The sequence below is a fragment of the Salvelinus alpinus genome, chromosome 2 (assembly GCF_045679555.1).
Source record: "Salvelinus alpinus chromosome 2, SLU_Salpinus.1, whole genome shotgun sequence".
Lineage (NCBI taxonomy): Eukaryota > Metazoa > Chordata > Actinopteri > Salmoniformes > Salmonidae > Salvelinus > Salvelinus alpinus.
In genome coordinates, this window is record NC_092087.1 from 73,123,433 (window position 1) to 73,147,339 (window position 23,907).

At 43.1% G+C, this 23,907-nt stretch overlaps 1 protein-coding gene across 1 annotated transcript; it reads left to right on the forward strand.

The window, feature by feature from the left end:
* The first annotated feature begins 994 nt into the window (after window positions 1-994).
* Window positions 995-23,740, forward strand: LOC139567715 (phosphoinositide 3-kinase regulatory subunit 5-like). Its single transcript, XM_071389147.1, has 18 exons — window positions 995-1,248; window positions 11,902-12,014; window positions 12,887-13,002; window positions 13,256-13,324; window positions 13,408-13,546; window positions 15,979-16,048; window positions 16,427-16,601; window positions 16,804-16,972; window positions 17,085-17,153; window positions 17,354-18,243; window positions 18,891-19,016; window positions 19,115-19,246; window positions 19,420-19,513; window positions 19,902-19,978; window positions 20,110-20,203; window positions 20,380-20,465; window positions 20,997-21,112; window positions 21,685-23,740. The coding sequence occupies exons 2-18, from the start codon at window positions 11,915-11,917 to the stop codon at window positions 21,830-21,832; spliced, it is 2,670 nt and encodes an 889-aa protein (XP_071245248.1). The 5' UTR covers window positions 995-1,248; window positions 11,902-11,914; the 3' UTR covers window positions 21,833-23,740.
* Window positions 23,741-23,907: the final 167 nt, after the last annotated feature.

A 23,907-nucleotide genomic window follows, 5' to 3' on the forward strand; every position in this document is an offset into this window, starting at 1 on the left:
ATTGGCATGATGGCATCTGTGATGCCATCATGGCCGTCACTGGTTGAACCGCAAATGGAGAACCATCTTTATTATTAGACTGAGCCTCTTCTCCCAATAACTCAAATGCACATTTAAAGTCAGTTTAAATGATATAATTTTCACCTTTGACCTTTCTAGAGCTATTATAGTAATCACAGGCTTCAGACTTCCAGAGTAGGGACTATATATATAAAAAAATATGATAGGAATAAAGTAATCCATCGCAAGCCCAGAGCAATACAGGAAATACTCACGTTCCCCTTCATTGTGAACCTCATGAATTTACTGTTTATTTACTACCATTGTTTTTAGCTAATGCCTTGGGTCCTGTTCCCTCTCAGAGAAAGGGGGAGAGAGAGGGGGGATTTACCGTAACACATGAAATGCAAATCACAGTCAAAGTTGCTTCAGGGGAAGTAGGGAGACTAATAGTGCTGCCCTGAGCGAGAAGAAAACAGTGGTCAGAGAAAAGTACAGAACTGCTGAATTGGACCTGGAACAGTGGCTGTTCCAATGAGCCCAGATCCATTTTTCATTTCAATATAGGCTTGTTGTTATGTAGATATTAACCTTTAGGAAGTCCGTGTAAAACTACAAGTACATGTTTTTTTCTATTAGTATCCTTTTAGTATTCATCACACAATTCAGAGTTCAGTTGTCCTCTGTCATGTGAATTAACTTGAACTTGGACAAGTGTATTTTCTCTCAAGTGTATCAGGTAGAGATATGTGAAAACTACCTTTGCAAAGACGGGGCAAAATACTATTGGGATTAGTAATAAATAATGGTCAATCCTATAAAATCAATGACCCAGCCAGTCAAAACTAAAGATTGAAAGATCAAAGTCCAACATTCAAAACAATGAAACAAATTACTTCCAAATGAGACAAATTACTTCCTTTAAGGAGGCCAACAGACACCCACACTCTGCCTTCCTCATTGTGCTTACATGCATCTCTCTCATTCACTTCCTGTTTGACACAAGCCCTCTGCGTGTGCAGGGTCTATATCTCCACCACTACTACTGCAGCTACTGTGGCTGGTGGTAGTCTACAGCTGTTGTTTCTCTGGAGCCATACACAGCACTAGTAAAGGAAGTGGCTCATCTGCGCTCCCAATCTTCTCTCTTGTGAATGAATGGCAGTGGAATTGGAGTCATTGGACCTGAGGGGCTTTCACACAAACTAACGCCAAAAGGCTATGGATGTTACTGAACGATAACAGCAGGTAAGCAGTATGGAGGACTAGTGGGCTATCTGTGGTTGTAAGCCTACCAGGCTATTGTCTTTTCACAATGTATGAGCATGCTTTTGTGGCACAGTCGATGGCGCGCTGGGCTTCGGGCCAGAAGGTTGAGGGTTAAGGGGGAATTTGGTGGAGGGGATAGCCCCGACTGAAACTCAAACCCGGGTCGAGCAACTGCCAAGAGGTCCAAACTCACCCACGCTAAATTACTGGAGCCTAAATCCAGTATATTAGACAATAGAAAAGTTTCAGAAATATATCATCTGGACAATTTGTAAAGTACTCATCAAGTGTCTATGACTCCAGACATTCAAAATGACATTATATTCAAATTTAGACATTTGACCGTGGATATGAGTTAGTATTGTCAGTTGTCTTCATCTGTGGATGATGCCTTATTGTTGAAAATCTCTAGTTGCCATTGTGCCCACAACTGCAAACTGAGAAAATACTGGTTCCATACATCTGAGAAGGGAACATTTGTGCACGAATCCTGGGACAAGACTAGCCAATCGAATAAACATAATCAATGCCCAAGTGTCATATCATTGCTTCAATGCTTGTGTTTCTGAGTTTGTGGCTGGCGGTTGGTCCAGGGGTGTAAGAAAAGGGTATTGAGACAGTATTATGGGGCTCCCGAGTGGTGCAGCGGTCGAAGGCACTGCATCTCAGTGCTAGAGGCATCACTACAGACCCTGGTTCGATTCCAGGCTATATCACAACCGGACGTGATTGGGAGTCCTATAAGGCTGCGCACAATTGGCCCCGTGTCGTCCGGGTTAGAGTTTGGCCGTGGTAGGCCGTCATTGTAAATAAGAATTTGTTCTTAACTGACTTGCCTAGTTAAATAACGGTTAAATAAAATAAATAAATCATAATAAGGACAGTTGAAGTTCTGGTGATGGGGTATTCTGGTTAGTTGAGGTCGTCATCCATTAAACTGATAGTGATTTTACTTACAAATTCCACAAATGGATCGATTAAAAATGTTGTGACTATCAGAAACAACACCTGTAATCCCAACTGGGCTTATTAAACTGTTTATGAGTTTGTGGTAGATGTTGTTACCCTGATGGGAAAGGCTGTCAAAATGATGTCACTGACACACAAGGAAGTAAACTTGCAGACCCCCACCAAGCAGCACTTATTTTTAGACACCCTGTGATGGTACTGTCATGATTCTAATACACAATGAGGAAGTATGTGTTGGTTGCATGGATACAGTATGCACGCAAACAGTTATTATACCATTTTGCAGATGCTTTTATCCAAATCAACTTAGTCGAGCATGCATACATTCTTCATACGAGTGTTCCCGGGAATCATACCTTCAATCCTGGCGTTGCAAACGCCGTGATCTACCAACCAAGCCACAGAGGACCACAGTTATAATACTCTAATACCCCACCTGTCACCTACAGTAGAACTGTGTGTTGATTGATGCACCACTTACAGTAATCTGAAGGTATAGAGTGCATTTGCAAAGTATTCAGACCCCTTGACTTTTTCCACATTTTGTTACGTTACAGGCTTATTCTAAAGTCGATTCAATTGCTTTTTTCCCCTCATCAATCTCCACACCAATATCCCATAATGACAAAGCAAAAACAGGTTTATAGATTTTTGAGCAAATTTATTAAAAATATAAAACTGATATTACATTTATATAAGTATTCAGACCTTTTACTCGGTACCTTGTTGAAGCACCTTTGGCAGTGATTATAGCTTCAAGTCTTCTTGGGTATGACACTACAAGCTTGGCACACCTGTAGTTTTGGAGTTTCTCACATTCTTCTCTGCAGATCCTCAAGCTCTGTCGGGTTGGATGGGGAGAGTTGGTGCACAGCTTTTTTCAGGTCTCTTCAGAGTAGTTTGGTCGGGTACAAGTCCAGGCTCTGGCTGGGCCACTCAAGGACATTGAGACTTGTCCCGAAGCTACTCCTGCATTGTCTTGGCTGTGTGCTTAGGGTCGTTGTCCTGTTGGAAGGTGAACCTTCGCCCCCAGTCTAATGTCTCGAGTGCTCTGGAGCAGGTTTTCATCAAGGATCTCTGTACTTTGCTCCATTCATCTTTTCCTCAATCCTGACTAGTCTCCCAGTCCCTGCAGCTGAAAAAAACACCCCCACAGCATGATGCTGCCACCACCATGCTTCACTGTAGGGATGGTGCCATGTTTCCTCCAGACGTGACGCTTGGCATTCAGGCCAAAGAGTTCAATCTTGGTTTCATCAGACCAGAGAATCTTGTTTCTCAAGGTCTGAGAGTCCTTTAGGTGCCTTTTGGCAAACTCCAAGCGGGCTGTCTTGTGCTTTTTACTGAGGAGTGGCTTCTATCTGGCCACTCTACCATAATGCCTGATTGGTGGAGGGCTGCAGAGATGGTTGTCCTTTTAGAAAGTTCTCCCATCTCCACAGAGGAACTCTGGAGTTCGGTCGGAGTGACAGTCGGGGTCTTGGTCACCTCTCTGACCATCGGGCTCAGTTTGGCCGTGCTGCCAGCTCTAGGAACAGTCCTGGTGGTTCCAAACTTCTTCCATTTAAGAATGATGGAGGCCACCGTGTTCTTGGGGACCTTCAATGCTGCAAAAAAAAATTGGTGCCTTTCCCCAGATCTGTGCCTCGACACAATCCTGTTTCGGAGTTCTATGGACAATTCCTTCGACCTCATGGCTTGGTTTTTGCTCTGACTTGCATTGTCAACGGTGGAACCTTATATAAACAGGTGTCTTTCCAAATAATATCCAATCAATTTAATTTACCACAGGTGGACTCCAATAAAGTTGTAGAAACATCTCAAGATTGATCAATGGAAACAGGATGCACCTGAGTTCAATTTTGAGTCTTATGGCAAAGGGTCTGAATACTTATGTAAATAAAGTATTTCGGTTTTTATTTTTTAATACATTTGCAAAAAAAAGAAAAAAACTGTTTTCGCTTTGTCATTAAGTGTATTATGTGTAGATTGATGAGAAAAAAATGGAAGTCTGTCACAGTCATGCATATTTATACTCAGTGTTTTGCTCAGAGATTAGTAAAATATTGAGAAATGGTCTTTCAGTTTTTCAAAGAATTATAGTAATATTACACAATGAACTACTTAATCCATATCCCAATCATCAGCGTGGATTCACAGTTTTTTGGCGAAGGCAGAATGAAACAGAATACTTTATTTCATATCTCCAAATGCGCTTTCTAACAACCAGCTCTTGATGTGCATGTGTGTCTCCGTTTTAGGTTTCAGTCTATTGTGAGCACTGACAATATTTATAACACTAGCAAACTGTTAACCAAAGTAATTTAGCAGACGCTATTACCCAGAGCAACCTACAGGAGCAATTATGGTTAACTGCCATGCTCAAGGGCACATCAACCAATTTTTTCCCCACCTAGTCAGCTCGGGGATTCGAACCAGAAACCTTTACTGGCTCAACGCTCTTAACCGTTATGCCAACTGCCGCTCTTCAGCATGTGATTGGAAGTCACCTACCTCCCTATATCTATCTCCAAGCACTAGTGAAAGCGGCAACACCCATTTTTAGCAGACAAGATCGTTTGGTTAGCACATCAAAACGCCACGCAGTATGATTCACACAACCTCTCTTCCTGTTTACCTCTAAACCAGTCTTATCCCACTCCAAAATCTACGTTTTTCTACACACACTCAGAACCTTCCCACATGATATACACCTCACTCACCCAGGGGTACGTTCAGTAGGCAAACGTGGAACGTTGCAGATAGAAATGTAGTGAATCGAGCTGACATGATTCCTTATTCTGCATGTCAGAGAGGCATGTTTGTTCTACATGTTTTGTTAAACATATTTCTATCGGAATGTCACCTGAACACGCCCCCAGGTCTTTCACATTGCATATACTATATCTACATTGCACATTATACACTAATGCATGGATTAGAGCAGTCAAATACTATACACCTGACTGATTTTCCTTATTTACATATCATGTGCTCATGATATTCTAATTCTAACTATTCTAACTTTAATTATAAATGTGGATATATATATACAGTATAGAACACAGTGTGGAGGTTTGGTAGTCATGTCTTATATCAAACCTGGCTCGTAGTCCATAATGCAATTCAGACCATATTTGCATAATTGTCCACTCCCTCTAATAATACCTTTACTGGGGACGTGAGGATCAAAGTCTGTGTATAATGACACTGTTGTTCCGACTCCCATCCACCTTGTGGATCTGTTGTCTCTTGTCTAAATGTGTCCTGAATCTGATCATAAAATATGTGTACACTAAGGACCACACCGCAGACTGTAATGCGGAAAATATATTTTTTGTCAGATTCAGTTGAAGTCGGAAGTTTACATACACCTTAGCCAAATACATTTAAACTCCGTTTTTTTTTTACAATTCCTGACATTTAATCCTAGTAAAAATTCCCTGTCTTAGGTCAGTTAGAATCACAACTTTATTTTAAGAATGTGAAATGTCAGAATAATAGTAGAATGATTTATTTCAGCTATAATTTCTTTCATCACATTCCCAGTGGGTCAGAAGTTTACAAACAATCAATTAGTATTTGGTAGCATTGCCTTTAAATTGTTTAACTTGGGTCAAACGTTTCGGGTAGCCTTCCACAAGCTTCCCACAATAAGTTGCGTGAATTTTGGCCCATTCCTCCTGACAGAGCTGGTGTAACTGAGTCAGGTTTGTAGGCCTCCTTGCTCGCACAAGCTTTTTCAGTTCTGCCCACAAATCTTCTATAGGATCGAGGTCAGGACATTGTGATGGCCACTCCAATACCTTGACTTTGTTGTCCTTAAGCCATTTTGCCACAACTTTGGAAGTCCACTTGGAAGACCCATTTGCAACCAAGCTTTAACTTCCTGACTGATGTCTTGAGATGTTGCTTCAATATATCTACATAATTGTCCTCCCTCATGAAGCCATCTATTTTGTGAAGTGTACCAGTCTCTCCTGCAGCACAGCACCCCCACAACATGATGCTGCCGCCCCCGGGCTTCACGGTTGGAATGGTGTTCTTCGGCTTGCAAGACACCCCCTTTTTCTTCCAAACATAACGATGGTTATTATGGCCAAACAGTTCTATTTTTGTTTCATCAGACCAGAGGACATTGCTCCAAAAAGTACAATCTTTGTCCCCATGTGCAGCTGCAAACTATAGTCTGGCTTTTTTATGGCGGTTTTGGAGCAGTGGCTTCTTCCTTGCTGAGCGGCCTTTCAGGTTATGTCGATATAGGACTCGTTTTACTGTGGATATAGATACTTTTGTACCCGTTTCCTCCAGCATCTTCACAGGGTCCTTTGCTGTTGTTCTGGGATTGATTTGCACTTTTTGCACCAAAGTACGTTCATCTCTCGGAGACAGAGCGTGTCTCCTTCCTGAGCGGTATGACGGCTGCGTGTGTTTATACTTGCGTACTATTGTTTGTACAGATGAACGTGGTACCTTCAGGCGTTTGGAAATTGCTCCAAAGGATGAACCAGACTTGTGGAGGTCTACAATTTCTTTTCTGAGGTCTTTGCTGATTTCTTTTGATTTTCCCATGATGTCAAGCAAAGAGGCACTGAGTTGAAAGGTAGGCCTTGAAAAACATCCACAGGTACACCTTCAATTGACTCAAATGATGTCAATTAGCCTATCAAAAGCTTCTTAAGCCATGACATAATTTTCTGGAATTTTCCAAGCTGTTTAAAGGCACAGTCAACTTAGTGTATGTAAACTTCTGGACCCACTGGAATTGTGATACAGTGAATTATAAGTTAAATAATCTGTCTGTAAACAATTGTTGGAAAAATGACTTGTGTCATGCACAAAGTAGATGTCCTAACCGACTTGCGAAAACTATAGTTTGTTAACAAGAAATTTGTGGTGTGGTTGAAAAACGAGTTTAATGACTCCAACCTAAGTGTATGTAAACTTCCGACTTCAACGGTAAGTGTTTAGTAACTGCAGATGTGGCAGCTTCTATTCTTCCACCATAGAGTCTAATGATCTTTACCATCATCGATACCCTGCCACTGCATCCCACTGTACCTGGTTGGGCCTGTACGTGCGAAAGACACCCGCTCGCCGGTAGTTGCATTGAACAAAAGAGGAAGCAATTTACAGCAGAGCATTATCGTATTATTGTTCAACTTCTGTTATATCCTAAAACCATAAGAGGCTGGTGCTCATGCAGTAGTCCGGTTGAGTGAAAGAACGGAGGGTAAGGTGTACGAGGAGAGGACGGGGCCATCAGTGTTTTAAACCCAACAGAGGAAGATTGGATGGGGATATGGGACTATCAATTAAAGTACAATGAAACGACCCCCCCCCCCCCTCCACCACCTCCTCCCTTGTCTGTGGGAGTCTATCTGAGAGGCTGATCACACCACAACAATGAACAGGCACCTGCTTCCCTTCCAGAGCTGGGGAGCTATCTTCCTGTTTGGAAGCTGTTGGAAATGTGATCAGGCTGGGCAAAAGGAAGAGGAAAGGAAAGACGGGAAGAAGGAAGAGTCTCACACTGTGTCTCAGGGTAGAGCACTGTAGAGGCAGAGAAGAAATAGGGCTAACCTGGTTGCCAGATCTGTTGCTCGTTGTCATGACTATAACACTGTTTTTGAGGGTAGGGTACCATAGAATTACACATAGTCATTTAATAAGATCTCTATGGAGGGTACAGGCAGAGTGGGAAGCTACCCTGGTTGCCAGATCTGCTTGGCTAAAGCATACACAGATCTGGCAACCCGGCTAGCGTCAAGCTGAAGATCTTGTTACTGTTGACTTGAGGGCCTTCATCATGCCACATCTGCAGCTGTGTGCAAGGATGCTCCACCAGGATTGAGTCACATTCAGGCTTGACCTATAAATCAATAAGACAATAAGACTAAATAGTCAGGTTATGTTCGGTCAGGCTCAGTATGACTCAGTTGTTGGCCGGATTGTGACACTCCAATCCACAAAGTATTTTGGTTTGAACTGGGAGCCAGTTGTTTGTATTGATCAGTTGATCTAACTGATCCTAATTGATTAATTGGATGAGATTGGATGTGTCATGCTAGCACCTTGGGCTGAAATCAGGGATTAGTTGAAAATGTGCAGATATTACTCTCTTAGGAAAAAAGGGTTCCCAAAGGCTTCTCCGGCTGTCCCCATAGGAGAACCCTTTTTGGATCCAGGTAGAACCCTTTTTGGATCCAAGTAGAACCCTTTTTGGTTCCATGTAGGGTTCTAGATGGAACCCAAAAGGATTCTACCAGGAACCAAAAAGGGTTCTTCAAAGGGCTCTCCCATGGGGACAGCCGAATAAACTTTTTTAGTTTCTACATAGCACCTTTTTTTCTAAGAGTGTAGGGTACTCCAAAATGATATGTGATGTGAAGGACAAAGGAGAGACCGGGGACATGGCAGCTAGAGACAGACATGTGACTTTTAGTCAGCTTTCCTTATTAACCTCTGTTGCAACAGCTGGAAATGTGGAAGTGACCTTGTTGACGTTTGAGAGGACATTCATACATCCTCTTATGAAAACCCACAGTTTCATATAATGTCAATAGTTGCCATGTAAACAGAATGATTCAATACCTGAATATAATTTTCTAGAACAGCCTGTTCATCTATGCTATTGTTACATTGACCGTGTGAAATACATCCAACCATTCACTGATGTTTAGAAAACGTTGGTAGCACTTTGTTTGACTTCATTACACATTCATGAGCCATAGTTAATGCATTCATACCACTACATAATCATTGAAATAAGTTAATAGCCTACAGTCAGCCATTATATGGCAGTGGATGACTCACTCTGAATGTCCTACTGTAAATGAGATCATAAGAGTTTCTTTATTATACCCAGAGTCAACATCTGACCCTAGGCTGGATACAGTCATCAGAACTTATATGATTGATTAGTTCCTTCCCATTCCACCTGGCCTGTGTCCATTCCACCTGGCCTGTGTCCATTGTGGAACAGTATAGTTCCACAATGACCGGTGGGTCATTTACCGGTTAGTATCAAACAGTAACTTTCCTACACCTACTGAGCGTGCCACTCATAACACATCTTGCCTGATCTCAGACCTGTTTGTGTTGTCCTGCCAAATCCTATGGTCATTGTCAACCCAAACAATGGCAAGACAGACCAAACAGATCTCAGACCAGGCTATAACACTTCTGGGGATACAGTACACCTTTAGCGTGGGCGTCGGGGGCTGAGAACAAGGCTGTATGGAAGTGTTGTTTATGTAACTTCTATTGTTATTGTCAGGGTTCACCATATTGTTGTTAATAGTAGTGGTGCTGGAAAATAATGGTTTAATTACTCTGACCCCCTGGCCTTTGTTCAAATGCTCTTCCTCTCATGGTTCCTTAGGGGCCCTAAATGGCGGGGGCGCCCCGCCTGTTAGGTTCTGGAGCCGGGGGTAACCCTCGATTTCCCCATCCGTCTGACTCTCCGCTCTCTGGCCCCGCTGTGTTTGTGTGTGTCACAGGAGGCTGCTGAGGGAAGGACAGCTCATATTAACGGCCAGAACGGAGCGAATGGAATGGCTTGGAAACCGTGTGTTTGGTGTATTTGATACCATGCCACTGATTCCGCTCCAGCCATTACCACGAGCCCATTCTCCCCAATTAAGGTGCCACCAACCTTCTGTGGTATTTGTCTGTTTCTTTGTGTGTGTGTGCCCTCCCCCCCCCCCCAGGCCCATATCTGTACACAATGACAGTTTCCTGTCCTTTGGTCAATACTGAGAAAAGTCCCCCACAAGACCTAAAAATAGGGAGACTTCTCGTCGTGAGCATTTATATCATTGCCTCGCTCAACAGCAGCTGAATGGCCCAGTTGAGAAAGTTTGGCTTCGTCTAACCCTTGGCCCCTGTAACATGACTTTAAAAGTCGGTTCCCAGGACCCAGATGAAACCTGCTCCTGGTTTTAAAATGCTTCCAATGAGGTAGTGCTTGTTTTGACTTAGAGTCTGTTTTTGTGTTTCAGCTTTATCTCTGTATCGACATAAGGCCAGTGAGGAACACTCATAGACGAGCCTTGGTTGGTCAGAATCAGTGTACGTTCCCTCAGAGCAGGTGTCTGGTGGGTTTTTCATTCACTGTACGTTGGTGAGATATTACCGCTAATCACCATGGTGATCACTCCTCTGACCTTTTGTGCATTTGTGTGAGTCATTCATAGGCACAGATTCATATGCAGCGCGGTGCTACCTGGCACACATTATCAGTCACATGTGGGATATAGGGGATTTCCCTGTCTCGATGGGGAGTTTTTGAGCCTGTTATTGGATACAAACACTAGTTGGTGGGAGGGATTGAAGTGTCTTGTCTTATGAAAAACGTTTGTTTTCACTCAACAAAGGAAGCTGCACTGTCCACTTCAGAAACCCCAACCCTGGGCTCTAACCCATGGTAAAGTTCCCCAGTGGGGCAAGAAAGGACAATACGTAGTGTGGCTGCTGCCGAGGACAGTACCATTGGATATGTCCCTATATTGGAATCTTAGAATGTGTACAGTCAATTCATACACTAGTAGCCTGGTCCCAGATCTGTTCGTGCTCTTGCCAACTCCTGCTGCTCTCATTGTCAGGACAAAAGTATGGCAATGAGTGATACGAAGTTGGCAGGATAGCACAAATAGATTGGCACTCAGGCTAATACAATAGCTGCTTCTGTTGTGAATGTCCAGTATCCTACATTACTGTAGCTGGTCAACAACACTCCAATGACTTTGACAGTCATTTTTACAGGCCTTTCTTGAGACATCTGCAGATTGTATCATGAAGTCATGACCAAAAAACGTCTGGCTGTTGATCAATCTGCAGTCAAGATTGTTGTGAAAAACAATTAGACATTTTAGTCAAATTACACAATTATTAACAAATTATTGGCAGTTATTATAGTAATAGACAGCAAATTCATCAGCCTTCTGTTATTGGATGTGACTGTTATTGGATGTGACTGTTATTGGATGTGACTGTTATTGGATGTGACTGTTATTGGATCTTATTATTTTGATGCAGAGACAAGAAACATGAACCTCCTGTGATTGTGAGTGAAATTGCTTGTTATAAAACAACACCCTCATCCTGTCATGCATAACAGGAGATACAACACAATTATAACACGACTGAAACAAAGCCCAACCATAGAGCCGAACACCTGGGTCGAAACAGGCGTGAAAAAGAAACATTTTGAAGCCGAAAAACTTTATTTTATAATATACCAGTTTATGTTCTCTGTTTCAAAACATGTTCAAATCGTTTGGTTTCTACTGAACATGCCCCTGTTGTGCGTCCTAATATCAGGAAGTCCCATATCCTATTGTCTCTATATGATTCCCAGGAACACAGATGAGGGCGATGCCTATGAAGGGCCATAGAAATATAACAAACTATAAGAAGGGCAGGAAGAGAGAATAACAGTTTGTTTATCTTATCTCTCCGTCCCCCTGAAGTCCCCTCCTGTCCTGTGGCTTTTCCACGGAACTCATGAGGGCATGTTCATATGTCCCCTGCGATGTATACCAAGAGGCAAAACTGGACCTCTGTTTACTTCCTTGATCTGATAAGTCTAATATGCTTTCACGGAAAGAGGATGAATGGAGAGAGGTGTGATGTTAATCTTATCCCTCTCTTCTACTCCAGGTCGTGAGAAGACATGCAGCACACGTCGTGTACTGAGGACCGGATCCAGCATGCTCTGGACCGATGTCTGGATGGGCTCAGACCCAGCCCCACGGCACCACAACCCTGGAACGGTAAGCCTCATCTGGGCTGAACAGGGTCGGACATGGGCGGGTGTATTTCATCTCTTTCGTTGGTGACTTAGTTTTCATTCTCAGGGAATTTGATTCCCGGTGTATTTCATTTGAGACATACAGTCCTTTATTTCTTAAGAAAGGCATAATATGGTTGTTCACATGATATGGAAATCAGGCCTGTTCACATGTCACTGTGGCATGTAGTTCATGTCATAGTATTGATCCAAACTGCAGGAACATTTTCTAAGTGTGCTGTTACAGAAAGTCGACATGATATCAAATAGCATGAGACGTTTCAAGTGTCCAGCAACGCGTTAACCCCTCCACAAGAAGATCTTCATCAGTCCTCAGTCAGACCACACTGACAGTAAATTGTTGTTCTTTCTCAACTTCTGAGCACCACAACTGTTCGTTGTGACAGCTATATCTGAAGCCCAGTAGGCCTAGTGAGTCTGTTGTTGTTGAAAACTGTCAGAGAAGGGTTATTACGTGCTAGAGGAAGTATCAACTTTGACACTATGGCTCTGGAGGAAGTTGTGCACACACACACACAGAGAGAGAGAGACCGTGGTGGCATAGACTGCAGTGTGCCTGGAAGCATGATGAGGTAGTGTGAGGGGGTAGGATCGGTTAGTGTAGTAAAGCGTAGCAGCACCAAATGTGTCAGATATCATACACCTACACCCTGTGGTTTTATACATCACATTTTCAGGAGGTACCTTGTTGCCACATACTGTGTTGAAATGATGTTATTAATTTGTTTGAAGTACACTGTGTACCCTTCAGGGAAGCTGCATGTTCTAGTATCATAAACATGTTACACAATGTGGCATGCTCCCTGTGATGTGACGTGTGTGTGTGTGTTTCAGTCCTGATGTGCTCGGCGGGCCAGTCGTTGAACCGCTGGAGTCTGGAGGAATTGGTGAAGAGAGACCCAGAGAACTTCCTCATCCTCCTGCAGCAGATCCTCAGGAAGACCCGAGAGGTGAGGGGTCACAGGTCATTACTGAAAGGGCAGAGGCTATCATAACTCCTCTACTTAGGATGCTGCTATGACCTAGATTCTCATGGTCACATGTCATGATGACCCCAAGTCTCTACAGAATGTAGGTGGGATTTTAGTCTGATCTACAGTATGTGATTAGGAGCTCTATGCCATCTTGTGGTGGGAATTGAGAACTGAAACTGTAAAGTGTGGATATGTGAATGAACTTTTGGGTCTCTGTATGTGTGTGCAGGTCCAGGATCAGTGTCAGTATGAGCTAGTGGCTCCCCTCGCTATCATGTTCTCCTCCACTCTGTTACAGGTAACGGTAATCAATCAATGAATAAATCAAACATGAGAATCCCAACCGTAGTTACCTCTAACTAGGTGTTTTTCTGGTTGCAGACCCCCTTCTGTCCCCCTGCCACGGAGCTGCTGGAGGAGGCCTGTGAGGTGTTCGGCTGTTTCGTGACTTGGCCAGAGCCTTACTGCAGCGTGTGTAAAGGACTGCTCTCCACCTTACATCAGGAACTCAAGGCCCCAGGTAAACATGGAAAGATGTGGGATACTCTAGGTTTTATATCTACCCATGCTTCTATGGGGGTTTTGAACTATTCGTTTACTTCATTGATGATCATGATGTGGACTGTGAATTAATATGAGGTCAAAAACGGACATGTGTAAGACAGCCTTCCTTTTTCTGTGAGGCAACAAGTGCCTATGTTGACTTCCCTCTCAATGGTCCGAGCCATAGTTGCTGAGGGGTGTAATCATTACGCCGATTCTGTTGCAAAACGGTTTGCAATAAACTGTTTACTCCAAACACAGAAAACGCAAAGAGTTTCTATTGGACAAATTCAGATTGGTCCCTCCCCGTTTCGTTTCGTTTGCTCTAGTTGATTCCATTTGATTCTTAAACGGTTAACACTTTCCATAATGAATACACCCCATGTCATGTACTGTGGCTCTGTCAACCATGATCAGTGACTGCCCCCTAGTGACTCAAACAGATAATGCAGTAATATGAAACGCACAAATACAGTGAGTATCAGAAAGTATTCACACCCCTTGACTTTTCCCACATTTTTTTTATTTTTTATTAATTACACTTTGGATGGTGTATCAATACACCCAGTCACTACAAAAGATACAGGGATCCTTCCTAACACACTTTCCAGAGAGCAAGAAAGCCGCTCAGGGATTTCACCATGAGGCCATTGGTGACTTTAAAACAGTTATAGAGTTTAATGGCTGTGATAAGAGACAACTGAGGATGGATCAACAGCATTGTAGTTACTCCACCTAATTGACCGAGTGAAAAAAAGGAAGCCTGTACAGAATATAAAACTTCCAAATCATGCATCCTGTTTTCAGCAAGGAACTAAAGTAATACTGCAAAAATGTGGCAAAGGAATTAACTTTTTGTCCTGAATACAAAGTGTTATGTTTGGGGCAAATCCAATACAACACATTACCAGGGTTGGGAGTAACAGATTATATGTAGTTACATGTTAGGCCTTAGACCTCTGCGCCACTCGGAAAGCCTAGCTATGTAAACTTTAACATTGATTTATCCTGCAATAGATATTGTTCAATTGGTAACATACATTTTTGTCTTCTTCTAATGTCTCTTGAAGGGAAAGTAATCTAAAAGTAATGGAATGTAATCAGATTACGTTACTGAGTTTGGGTAATACCAAAGTTACGTTACTGATTACAATTTTGGACAGGTAACTTGTAACGGATTACATTTAGAAAGTAACCTACCCAACCCTGCACATTACTGAGTACTAGTCTCCATATTTTCAAGAATAGTGGTGGCTGCGTTATATTTCGGGTATGCTTGTAATCGTTAAGGAGTTTTTCAGGATAAAAAGGAAACAGAATGGAGCTAAGAACAGGCAAAATCCGAGAGGAAAACCTGGTTGTCTGCTTTCCACCAGTCACTGGGAGATTAATTCACCTTTCAGCAGGACAATAACCTAAAACACAAGGCCAAATCTACACTGGAGTTGCTTACCAAGAAGACAGTGAATGTTCCTGAGTGGCCGAGTTACAGTTATGACTTAAATCTACTTGAAAATCTATGGCAAGACCTGAAAATGGTTGTCTAGCATTGATCAACAACCAATTTGATAGAGCTTGAAGAATTTTGTGAAGAATAATGGGCAAATGTTGCACAATCCAGGTGTGGAAAGCTCTTAGAGACTTACCCAGAAAGACTCACAGCTGTAATCGCTGCCAAAGGTGCTTCTACAAGTATTGACTCAGGGGTGTGAATACTTATGTAAATTAGATATTTCTGTATTTCAATTTCAATACATTAGCAAAAAAAAAATCTGTTTTAACTTTATCATTATGAGGTATTGTGTTGTTGATGGTTGAGTTTTTTTTTTACAATTCAAATCAATTTTGATTTCGGCTGTAACACCACTATATGTGGAATAAGTCAAGGGGTATGAATACTTTCTGAAGGCACTGTAGATATAACATAATCGGATGAACTTGATCACCTTAAATTGATCAAGTTAGGTAGGTTAATAGTCAAGTTAGGTAATCGTGTCTGCTCAAACATGTGCCATTGATAATGGAGAAGTGCTTTACGGTTCTGTGGTAGCCTGTTCTTTGAAAGTGGATGTGTGATACTTCAATTCACAAAAGAAAAAAAGCAGAACTATAACATCCTGTCGACTACCTGGAAGAGGATAATGACAGATAAAATAAGACTGAAATCTGAGAAAGTCACGTCAGGTACAGGCCAATGAATGAATGAATGAATGAATGAATGAATGAATGAATGAATGAACGAACGAACGAATGAACGAACGAACGAATGAATGAATGAGCTTGCAGTGGTGTGAATGGGCATCACTATTTTGTGATGTTGTGAGATCAAATTATTATATAATTGTGTGCAATACAATACTTTAGTGTGCAAAGAACAATCAACTTATTCAGCGTGTGTTCATTTCACAGGCATATCCTATCACAGACTGGTGAGAGAAGAGCAAGGCCTGGCCACCTCAAAACATAGCTCAAAAACAATGTAGGTTGTCAACAGTTTAACTGCTATATTTTACTACAGATGATTCTAAATGACTGTGCATTTATGTCATGCACATGTAAACCACACGTCTGGAACTCCACTTCAGTTCTTCGTTCTCCCCACCCCTTCCCTGCCCGATATATCACTACTTCCTTTTCACACGCTGTTAGCGTTCCCCTTGTTCTGTTTCCGTGTAACTGGGTGGGTATTTATATACACGTCTTTGCATGTGTTGCCTGAGAGACAAAGGCATTTGTATCTTCCTGTTCTACAATTCATGCAACAAGGAATAATAATAATAATGACTTTTTAGAGCGCAGACCTCCTAGCACCCCTGTGTTTCCACCATGTCAACCCCATGTCGTCTCATCCCGATAGGACGGTTCTGTTGATGAACCCTAGTGAGGTGCCTCCTGAGTTCCTGTCTGTAGCAGACCAACTGAGTAGTATCCAACGGTCCCAGAGAGAGACATACATCACCCTGGTCAAACATGCCTACCAGGCTACCCTGGGCTCCAAGTACCCCCTAGCCAGCATCCACAAAGCCCTGCAGGTACTGGACGACACAATATACCACTGGAGCGCTATAGAGATACCGATAGAAATTGTGATTTTAGCTAAGATTTTGTTCGTCTTGATGGGATGTGTAATCTGTTACTTTTTACCCATCATGGTCGAAATCATTGGTTAGTAGTTTGATAGTTTGCTAGTGCTGCTCTTCTGTACAGTAACACAACATGACTCCCTCGCCACAGGTCAAGAGTCTAGAAGTGCTGGTGGAGATCTTCTCCATGGTAACCGACGTCCTGGAGATGGCCGCTGCCATGGACGACCCGGCGAAAGGCCGTGATCATGTGACGCAGGGCCTGGAGGGGCTGAGGGAGAGGATGGGCGTCCCAGCGTCCAATGTCAGGAAGTCTGACGGTGAGAGGGCGGAGCCTAACCAGTGTATTGATTTGTCAAAATGAGGCTACTGGGAAAAAAATTCCATATAATGTGTGTAAAGGTTGTTTTGTTGTATTTATTCTGTTTTTAGGAATGCTGCAAACTCTACCACTGCCCACAGCCAAGTGCTACATGTTTCACTGGGACAAGGACAACTTTGGTAAAGGACTTTGGTCTTCTGTCTCTCATGAAATGGCTTGTCATGGGATCCCCCTAGAGTCTGGTTCCTCTCTAGGTTTCTCCTACCTAGGTTGACTTTCCTTTCTGTTTGATGGTTTCAACTTGGATTGTGACAAATGAATTTGTAGACGGTGCTTTACAGTACATGCAACTGATAGACTGTGTCCTTGTGATTTTCAGACATCCTCAACACCATCCTGGAGAACGAGCATGACCTAACCGGCTTCCAGACCTCCAGTGGTCAGGGTGAAGATGAGGAGGGGGAGGAAGGTGCAGAGTTCGACCTGGAGGAGGAAGAGGGAGAGAAGGAAGAGGGAGAGAAGGAGTTTGTACGTAGACATGTCGGAGGCAACGGCTGGAGCATGGACCACCGAGCCTCTACCTTCTCCACCGTCTCCTCCCTCTCCACTGCCTCTAAAGACTCCATGTACTCCAACTTGTCCGAATCCTACACCCCCTCCATTCTCTCAGTCACTTCCGGCATCGACAGCGACTTCTACGAAGACCCTGAGGACGCCACCTCCAGCCCCTCCCCTTTGGAACGGAGTCCATCGTCCGGCAAGTCAACCAAAGCTTCGGCTCGTCGGAGCCAGCACTTCTCCCGTTTCTTCAAGACAAAGACACAGTCCCTGACCAGAGCCAAGAGCCTCGGCAGCCCAGATGCTAAGGACTTTGTCCCTGTTCGTTCAAAGCGCTCCAACTCCCTCCCGCAGCAGGTGCACCTACGCAGCCCAGACTCCTTGTTCCAGACCCCCTGTACCTCCCAGGCCCTCAAGCATGTGTGCTTCCGCCGGAGGCCCATCCTGAGCAGTGACGAGGAGGGTGACAGTAATGCCACCACCCTGAGGGTGGTAGTGTTCGGGGCCGACCACGTGGCGGGCAAGGTGGCGAGGGCCTATAGTAACCTACGCCAGAGAGAGAACGTTTGCCCGAACCTCAGCAGAGCCTTCCGGCTGCAGTTCTTCTTTGTGCCTGTGAAGAGGGACAGTGTTGTGAGGTGCCCCAGTCCCAGGTGCCCTAGCCCCGGAGGCCAGTCGGCTAGCCCACGGAGAGGAAGTACATCCTGTACAGTGAGTACAACTCTTATAGTATAGTGGCTCTTTTTAAGTGGCCCTATCAGGTTTATAGCATAGTGGCTCTTTTTAACTGGCCCAATCAGGTTTATAGCATAGTGGCTCTTTTTAAGTGGCCCTATCAGGTTTATAGCATAGTGGCTCTTTTTAAGTGGCCCTATCAGGTTTATAGCATAGTGGCTCTTTTTAAGTGGCCCTATCAGGTGTATAGCATAGTGGCTCTTTTTAACTGGCCCTATCAGGTTTATAGCATAGTGGCTCTTTTTAACTGGCCCTATCAGGGTTGGGGTTAATTCTATTTCAATTCAAGTCAATTGGGGAGATAATTGAAATTTGATTCATAATATTTCAGTTTTTTCAATTTATAAATTGAACTTCAATTCACTTCCTGATGAGATGGACCCAAACCATGTTGGTTTCTGGTGCACCATAAAAAATATCAGCACTAAAGCGTAACCTCAATTCTAGATAATGGGTTGATAGCTGTTTAGGAGACCGTTTCCCTCAGGACCGAGTTTGGCAAACCCTGCGATAGAGCAGCGGAATTAAATTCAGGATGAGTCGTCGGGCAATGTTTCTGTGGCCATACAATACTATTACTACCGCAGCTAAAAGGAAGAGAGACTGACATATTGTTCTTCTAGGAGCTCAACATTATTGCCACAGAAGACAGCACTAACGACATAGCCCGTTTTATTGGTATGCTGGACCCCTGGTACGAACGCAACACCTTGAGCCTGCTCAGTCTACCAGCCAACGTGGTGTGTCAGGTAAGAGCACATTTTGTGTGACATATCAAATGATGAATATGATGAAAAAATGATGTGTTGTCTCACACACAGTCAATGGTGTTCACTGTGTCTTGCAGCAAACCTCTAAGATAGAGTCTGAGTTGTATGATAGTTCCTATGAGGATCGTCTGCCCATCCTGGCTGACCTGGTGCTGTACTACTGTCGCCATGCCACCAGGCCTGCACTGATGCAGCTCTACCAAGCTGAGGTGAGGCCTGGATTCTCTTTCTGTCTCTTTTTCTCTCTCTCTGTCACTCTCTGTCTCTCTCTTTCTTTCTCTCTCACACACACACACACACACACACACACTGCACATCTCCTATACTCAACCTCCATGTTATAAATGTGTGTATTGACTGTTTGATGTCCTTGGGGTTGTAGATGACGTTAGCTGGAGGCGAGAGGCGGACAGAGGTTTTCATTCACTCCCTAGAGCTGGGCCACACCGCGGGGACACGAGCCATCAAGGCTATGGGTACATACATCTGCCTCAGCCCCGTCTCCTAGCAAACAGCCCATAATAAACAACAGGCAGTTCAGATTTTCCCATTAGAAAATATGCATCTTGACTTCAGCCGGGAGTCCGAGGTCTGGGTGGATTAAGGCTATGGGAACATCTGCTGTTTCAATCTATGATTCAGAGACTCAAATTGTCTCATTTGTTCCTCCATGTCATTTCTTCTATGCTACATGACTGAATCTCTTCCACCTCTTTTTGCTTATTAAAAAAGAAAGTGATACTAAATGTATAAATCATCATTCTTTGTATTCATCATCATCAATGATTGATTATTCATCTTCGTCATCATGTTCAGCTCTATGGCTGTATCCTAATAGGAAAGCTCTGTGTTTGTCCTTTGTAGGTGCCGCAAGCAAGAGGTTTGGGATCGATGGCGACCGGGAGGCAGTCCCTCTGATGTTAGAGGTGGTTTACAACAGGGTAAGAGGGTGTTCAGCAGCTGTTCATCCTTCTAGAAACATACTGACCATGTCAACTGCATAATGAGTCATCATTATCTTTGCCTGATGCATTTCTGACGTATCTCTCTCCTCCTTCTTTTTCTCTCTCAGGTGGTTATCAGTGGGAGAAGTCAATGGACGAAGAAAGACAAAGTTTGCACCTCCATCAACCTGACCAAAGCCTGCAAGAATCCAGAGGAACTAGGTGATTTAACTACAGCAATAAAATTAACTACAGTAAAATAAAGTTCTGGGTTCATTCATGTATTGGACATTTTTGGGCTCACGCATGTCAGAGAGCAACCAAATCAATTAGTTTTGAACGTTTGTTTCATAAACGCAGACATCGTGTTCTGATCCCTTCCTTCCCCCATGGTTTAGATTCAAAGATGGAGTGCTTGCAGTTGACAATGACAGAAGTACTGAAAAGGCAAAACTCAAACAAATCTAAGAAGGGCTACAATCAGGTGAGCAGGATGTTGTCAGATCGAGTCGGTCTGACTTGCGTACATCAACAACTTTACATAAACCACTGTGCTCTATAAGGACTCCATAAAGTGGTCTGTAGCAACATCTATCGTACCCCGAGAACGAGATTCTTTCCAGATCAACCCGATAAGATACCCAATGTACACTTTCACAGAGACGTCTCAGTTTCTACTTTAACAGAGCACGACTTTCACTTGAGTTTTTGTTGTCGTTGTTATTCTCCAACCCTTTTCCTGTTGACTGTTCACTTGATCTTACATGAATATGACACACTACATCCTGTAGCTCAGGCAAATATAGCATTAATGCCACTAATTAATGCTTTTCTATATGTCCTTAGGGCTGGTTTCCCAAACACAGATTAACCTAGTCCTAAACGCTTTCACTGGAGATTATCCTTTGATCATGTTTTTGATCCAGGACTATGCTTAATCTGTGTCTGGAAAAACGACCCTTGGAGTCCCAAAATATACTTGTATTGCTTCTAATGGTCAGTTTCTACTTGACAGCAACTGAGCATGACTGAGGTGAAGGTGGACAAGGTGCAGGTCAGTGGTTCTGGTAACACCACATTCGCTGTGTGTCTGGACCAGGATGAGAAGAAGATCTTCCAGTGTGTCACCAGGTACAGGCAGGCGCACACACACACACGCACACACACACACGCACGCACGCACGCACGCACGCACGCACGCACGCACGCACGCACGCACGCACGCACGCACGCACGCACGCACGCACGCACGCACGCACACACGCACGCACACACACACACACACACACACACACACACACACACACACACACACACACACACACACACACACACACACACACACACACACACACACACACACACACACACACACACACACACACACAGAGAGAGAGAGAGTCTTGTACAACTAACCTTGTGGGGACACACAATTCAGTCCCATTCTCAAAATCCTATTCTCCCTAACCCCTAAACCTAACCCTAGCTCCTAATCCTAAAAATAACCCTAGCTCCTAATCCTAAACACCCTAGAAATAGCATTTGACCTTTTGGGGACCAACAAAATGTCCCCAGTTGGTTACATTTTTGTTTTACTATTCTTAGTTAAACACATTCACACAGTCTCCACAAGTAAATTTAAACACGTCCACACACACACACTCTGACCACAGTGTCTCTTTCCCTCCCTCCTTCTCTCCCAGGTGTGAAGTATCTGTATGCTACAAGCCTGACAGCTCTACAGACTGGAGGTTAGACCAGGGCCTGTCCGCCCAGATCCAGCCACTCCACCCCACCTTCTGCACCCTCCTCTGCCTGCCCATAGCCACCTTCAGCGGCGCACAGCCCTGAGAGGGGAAGACCAGCCTTAAAAAAATATATATACTTTAATGTATTTATGACACTTTTTTTAAACAGCTGGTAACAGAGAAGTAAGTGGAGATGAAAAGCCTTGAGTCTGTGGACCAGACTAAAATGAATGGAAGAGGCTCTTTTTGGAGCCAAGGGAGATTATGGCTGCTGGATGGTTCAGCGAACCATCCTCCTGTGATGACTAACATTGCCTGAGACCTACAGACGTCCGTTGGGCTAGGAGACCGGGGTTCAATACCCAGTTGCTGAAATGGACACTATGGATTATGTAAATGATGTACATTTGTATACTATATATTTCTTCCCTCAAAATAACTTCAACATTACACTGTAGCTACACGGGCATTGGCGCAAGGTATTTGAAAGCACTGAAGTCCTCTCTTCCTGCACTGTATTGAGCAACGCTTTTCTGAAATGGGACATTTCTGAAAAATCACAGTGACTTCTTTAGACCAGCAGGGGAGTCTATTGTGTTCACTTTCCCACACTAGAGTAACGTATGTCAGGATAATGAGGTATGGAAAATAAGCCTTTTCTCAGGACTCCACAGACTCATCCAATAGCAATTATGTTAAATGTTGTTTTTACATTTGAATGTATATATTTGACATTCCATTGTACATAATATAAGACGTATCATACTAAGTACTAAGTGGCACACTTTATTTGAAACTGTATTTGACATAACATAAAGATATATTTTGTTTATTTAGCTGATACTGATGACCGCAGGGACGCAGAAAGGACATAGATATTTCAGGATAGATTGACCTGGTGTCATAGACCAGGTCTATGGTGGTACAGAATATACTCATCCAGTCCTTTTGTTAATCAGTTGTCTAATTTATTGTTGTCTACAGCTTTGCACTGGCGAAAATGGATATGGTCATAGTAATCAATCATACAGCAGAGTAGAATGCACAGTAAAATTGCTTAATAAAGGGTGAGGTTGGTATGTTAGAAATCTTTGTGTTTAAATGGGCAGGGCTCTGGGTTTATCCTGACTGTGACCTAACCAGTTTCCCTATGATGTCAGGAAAACACCACAGATTAATACATTACACATGTACACCGAGTGGACAAAACATTAAGAACACATTCCTAATATTGAGTTACACCCTCTTTTGCCTTCGCAACAGCCTCAGTTCGTCAGGGCATGGACTCTACAAGGTGTTGAAAGCCCTTCCACAGTTGACTCCAATGCTTCCCACAGTTGTCAAGTTGGCTGGATGTCCTTTGGGTGGTGGACCATTCTTGATACACACTGGAAACTGTTGAGTGTGAAAAACCCAGCAGCGTTGCAGTTCTTGACACATGCAAACCGGCACCTTCTATCCTACCCTGTTCAAAGGCACTTCAATGTTTTGTCTTGCCCATCGCCTGAATGGCACACAAACAAAAAAAATCCTTTAACCTGTCTCCTCCTCTTCAACTACACTGATTTTGAAGTGGATTTAACAAGTGACATCAATAAGTGATCATAGCTTTCACCTGAATTCAAATCAAATCAAACTTTATTTGTCACATGCGCCGAATACAACAAGTGTAGACCTTACCGTGAAATGCTTACTTACAAGCCCTTAACCAACAGTGCAGTCTACAGTATGTCATGGAAAAAGCAGGTATTCCTAATGTTTTGTACATTCAGTGTATATCGCTATATAGTTAACTTCAATAGACAGATGTAAAATCAACAGAAATGAAAGGTACTATACATGATGTAACAAAATAGTGTTGTCTGGCACTTCTGTTCTCTCCATATGGTACCAATTTTGATGTCAGTCTTTATTTTGTGTCTTATCAATGTAGAATCAATGTTCTATGAATTGTTTGTATAGTATGAGAAGTCCTACAAGAAATAAATAATGATGATGAAATAAGATAAAATGGTAGGCTACATTTTTTAAAACTTGTTTCTCTGGGTATCTTTGAACATACAGTAAGTAACAGAAGGCTGACTTTTAAACAGAATATCAACTGTGTTCAAAATCTATTCAAAAAGGTGAGAAACCTCAACTAGCACAAAATACAGGTATATATTGTAGGCCTATTTG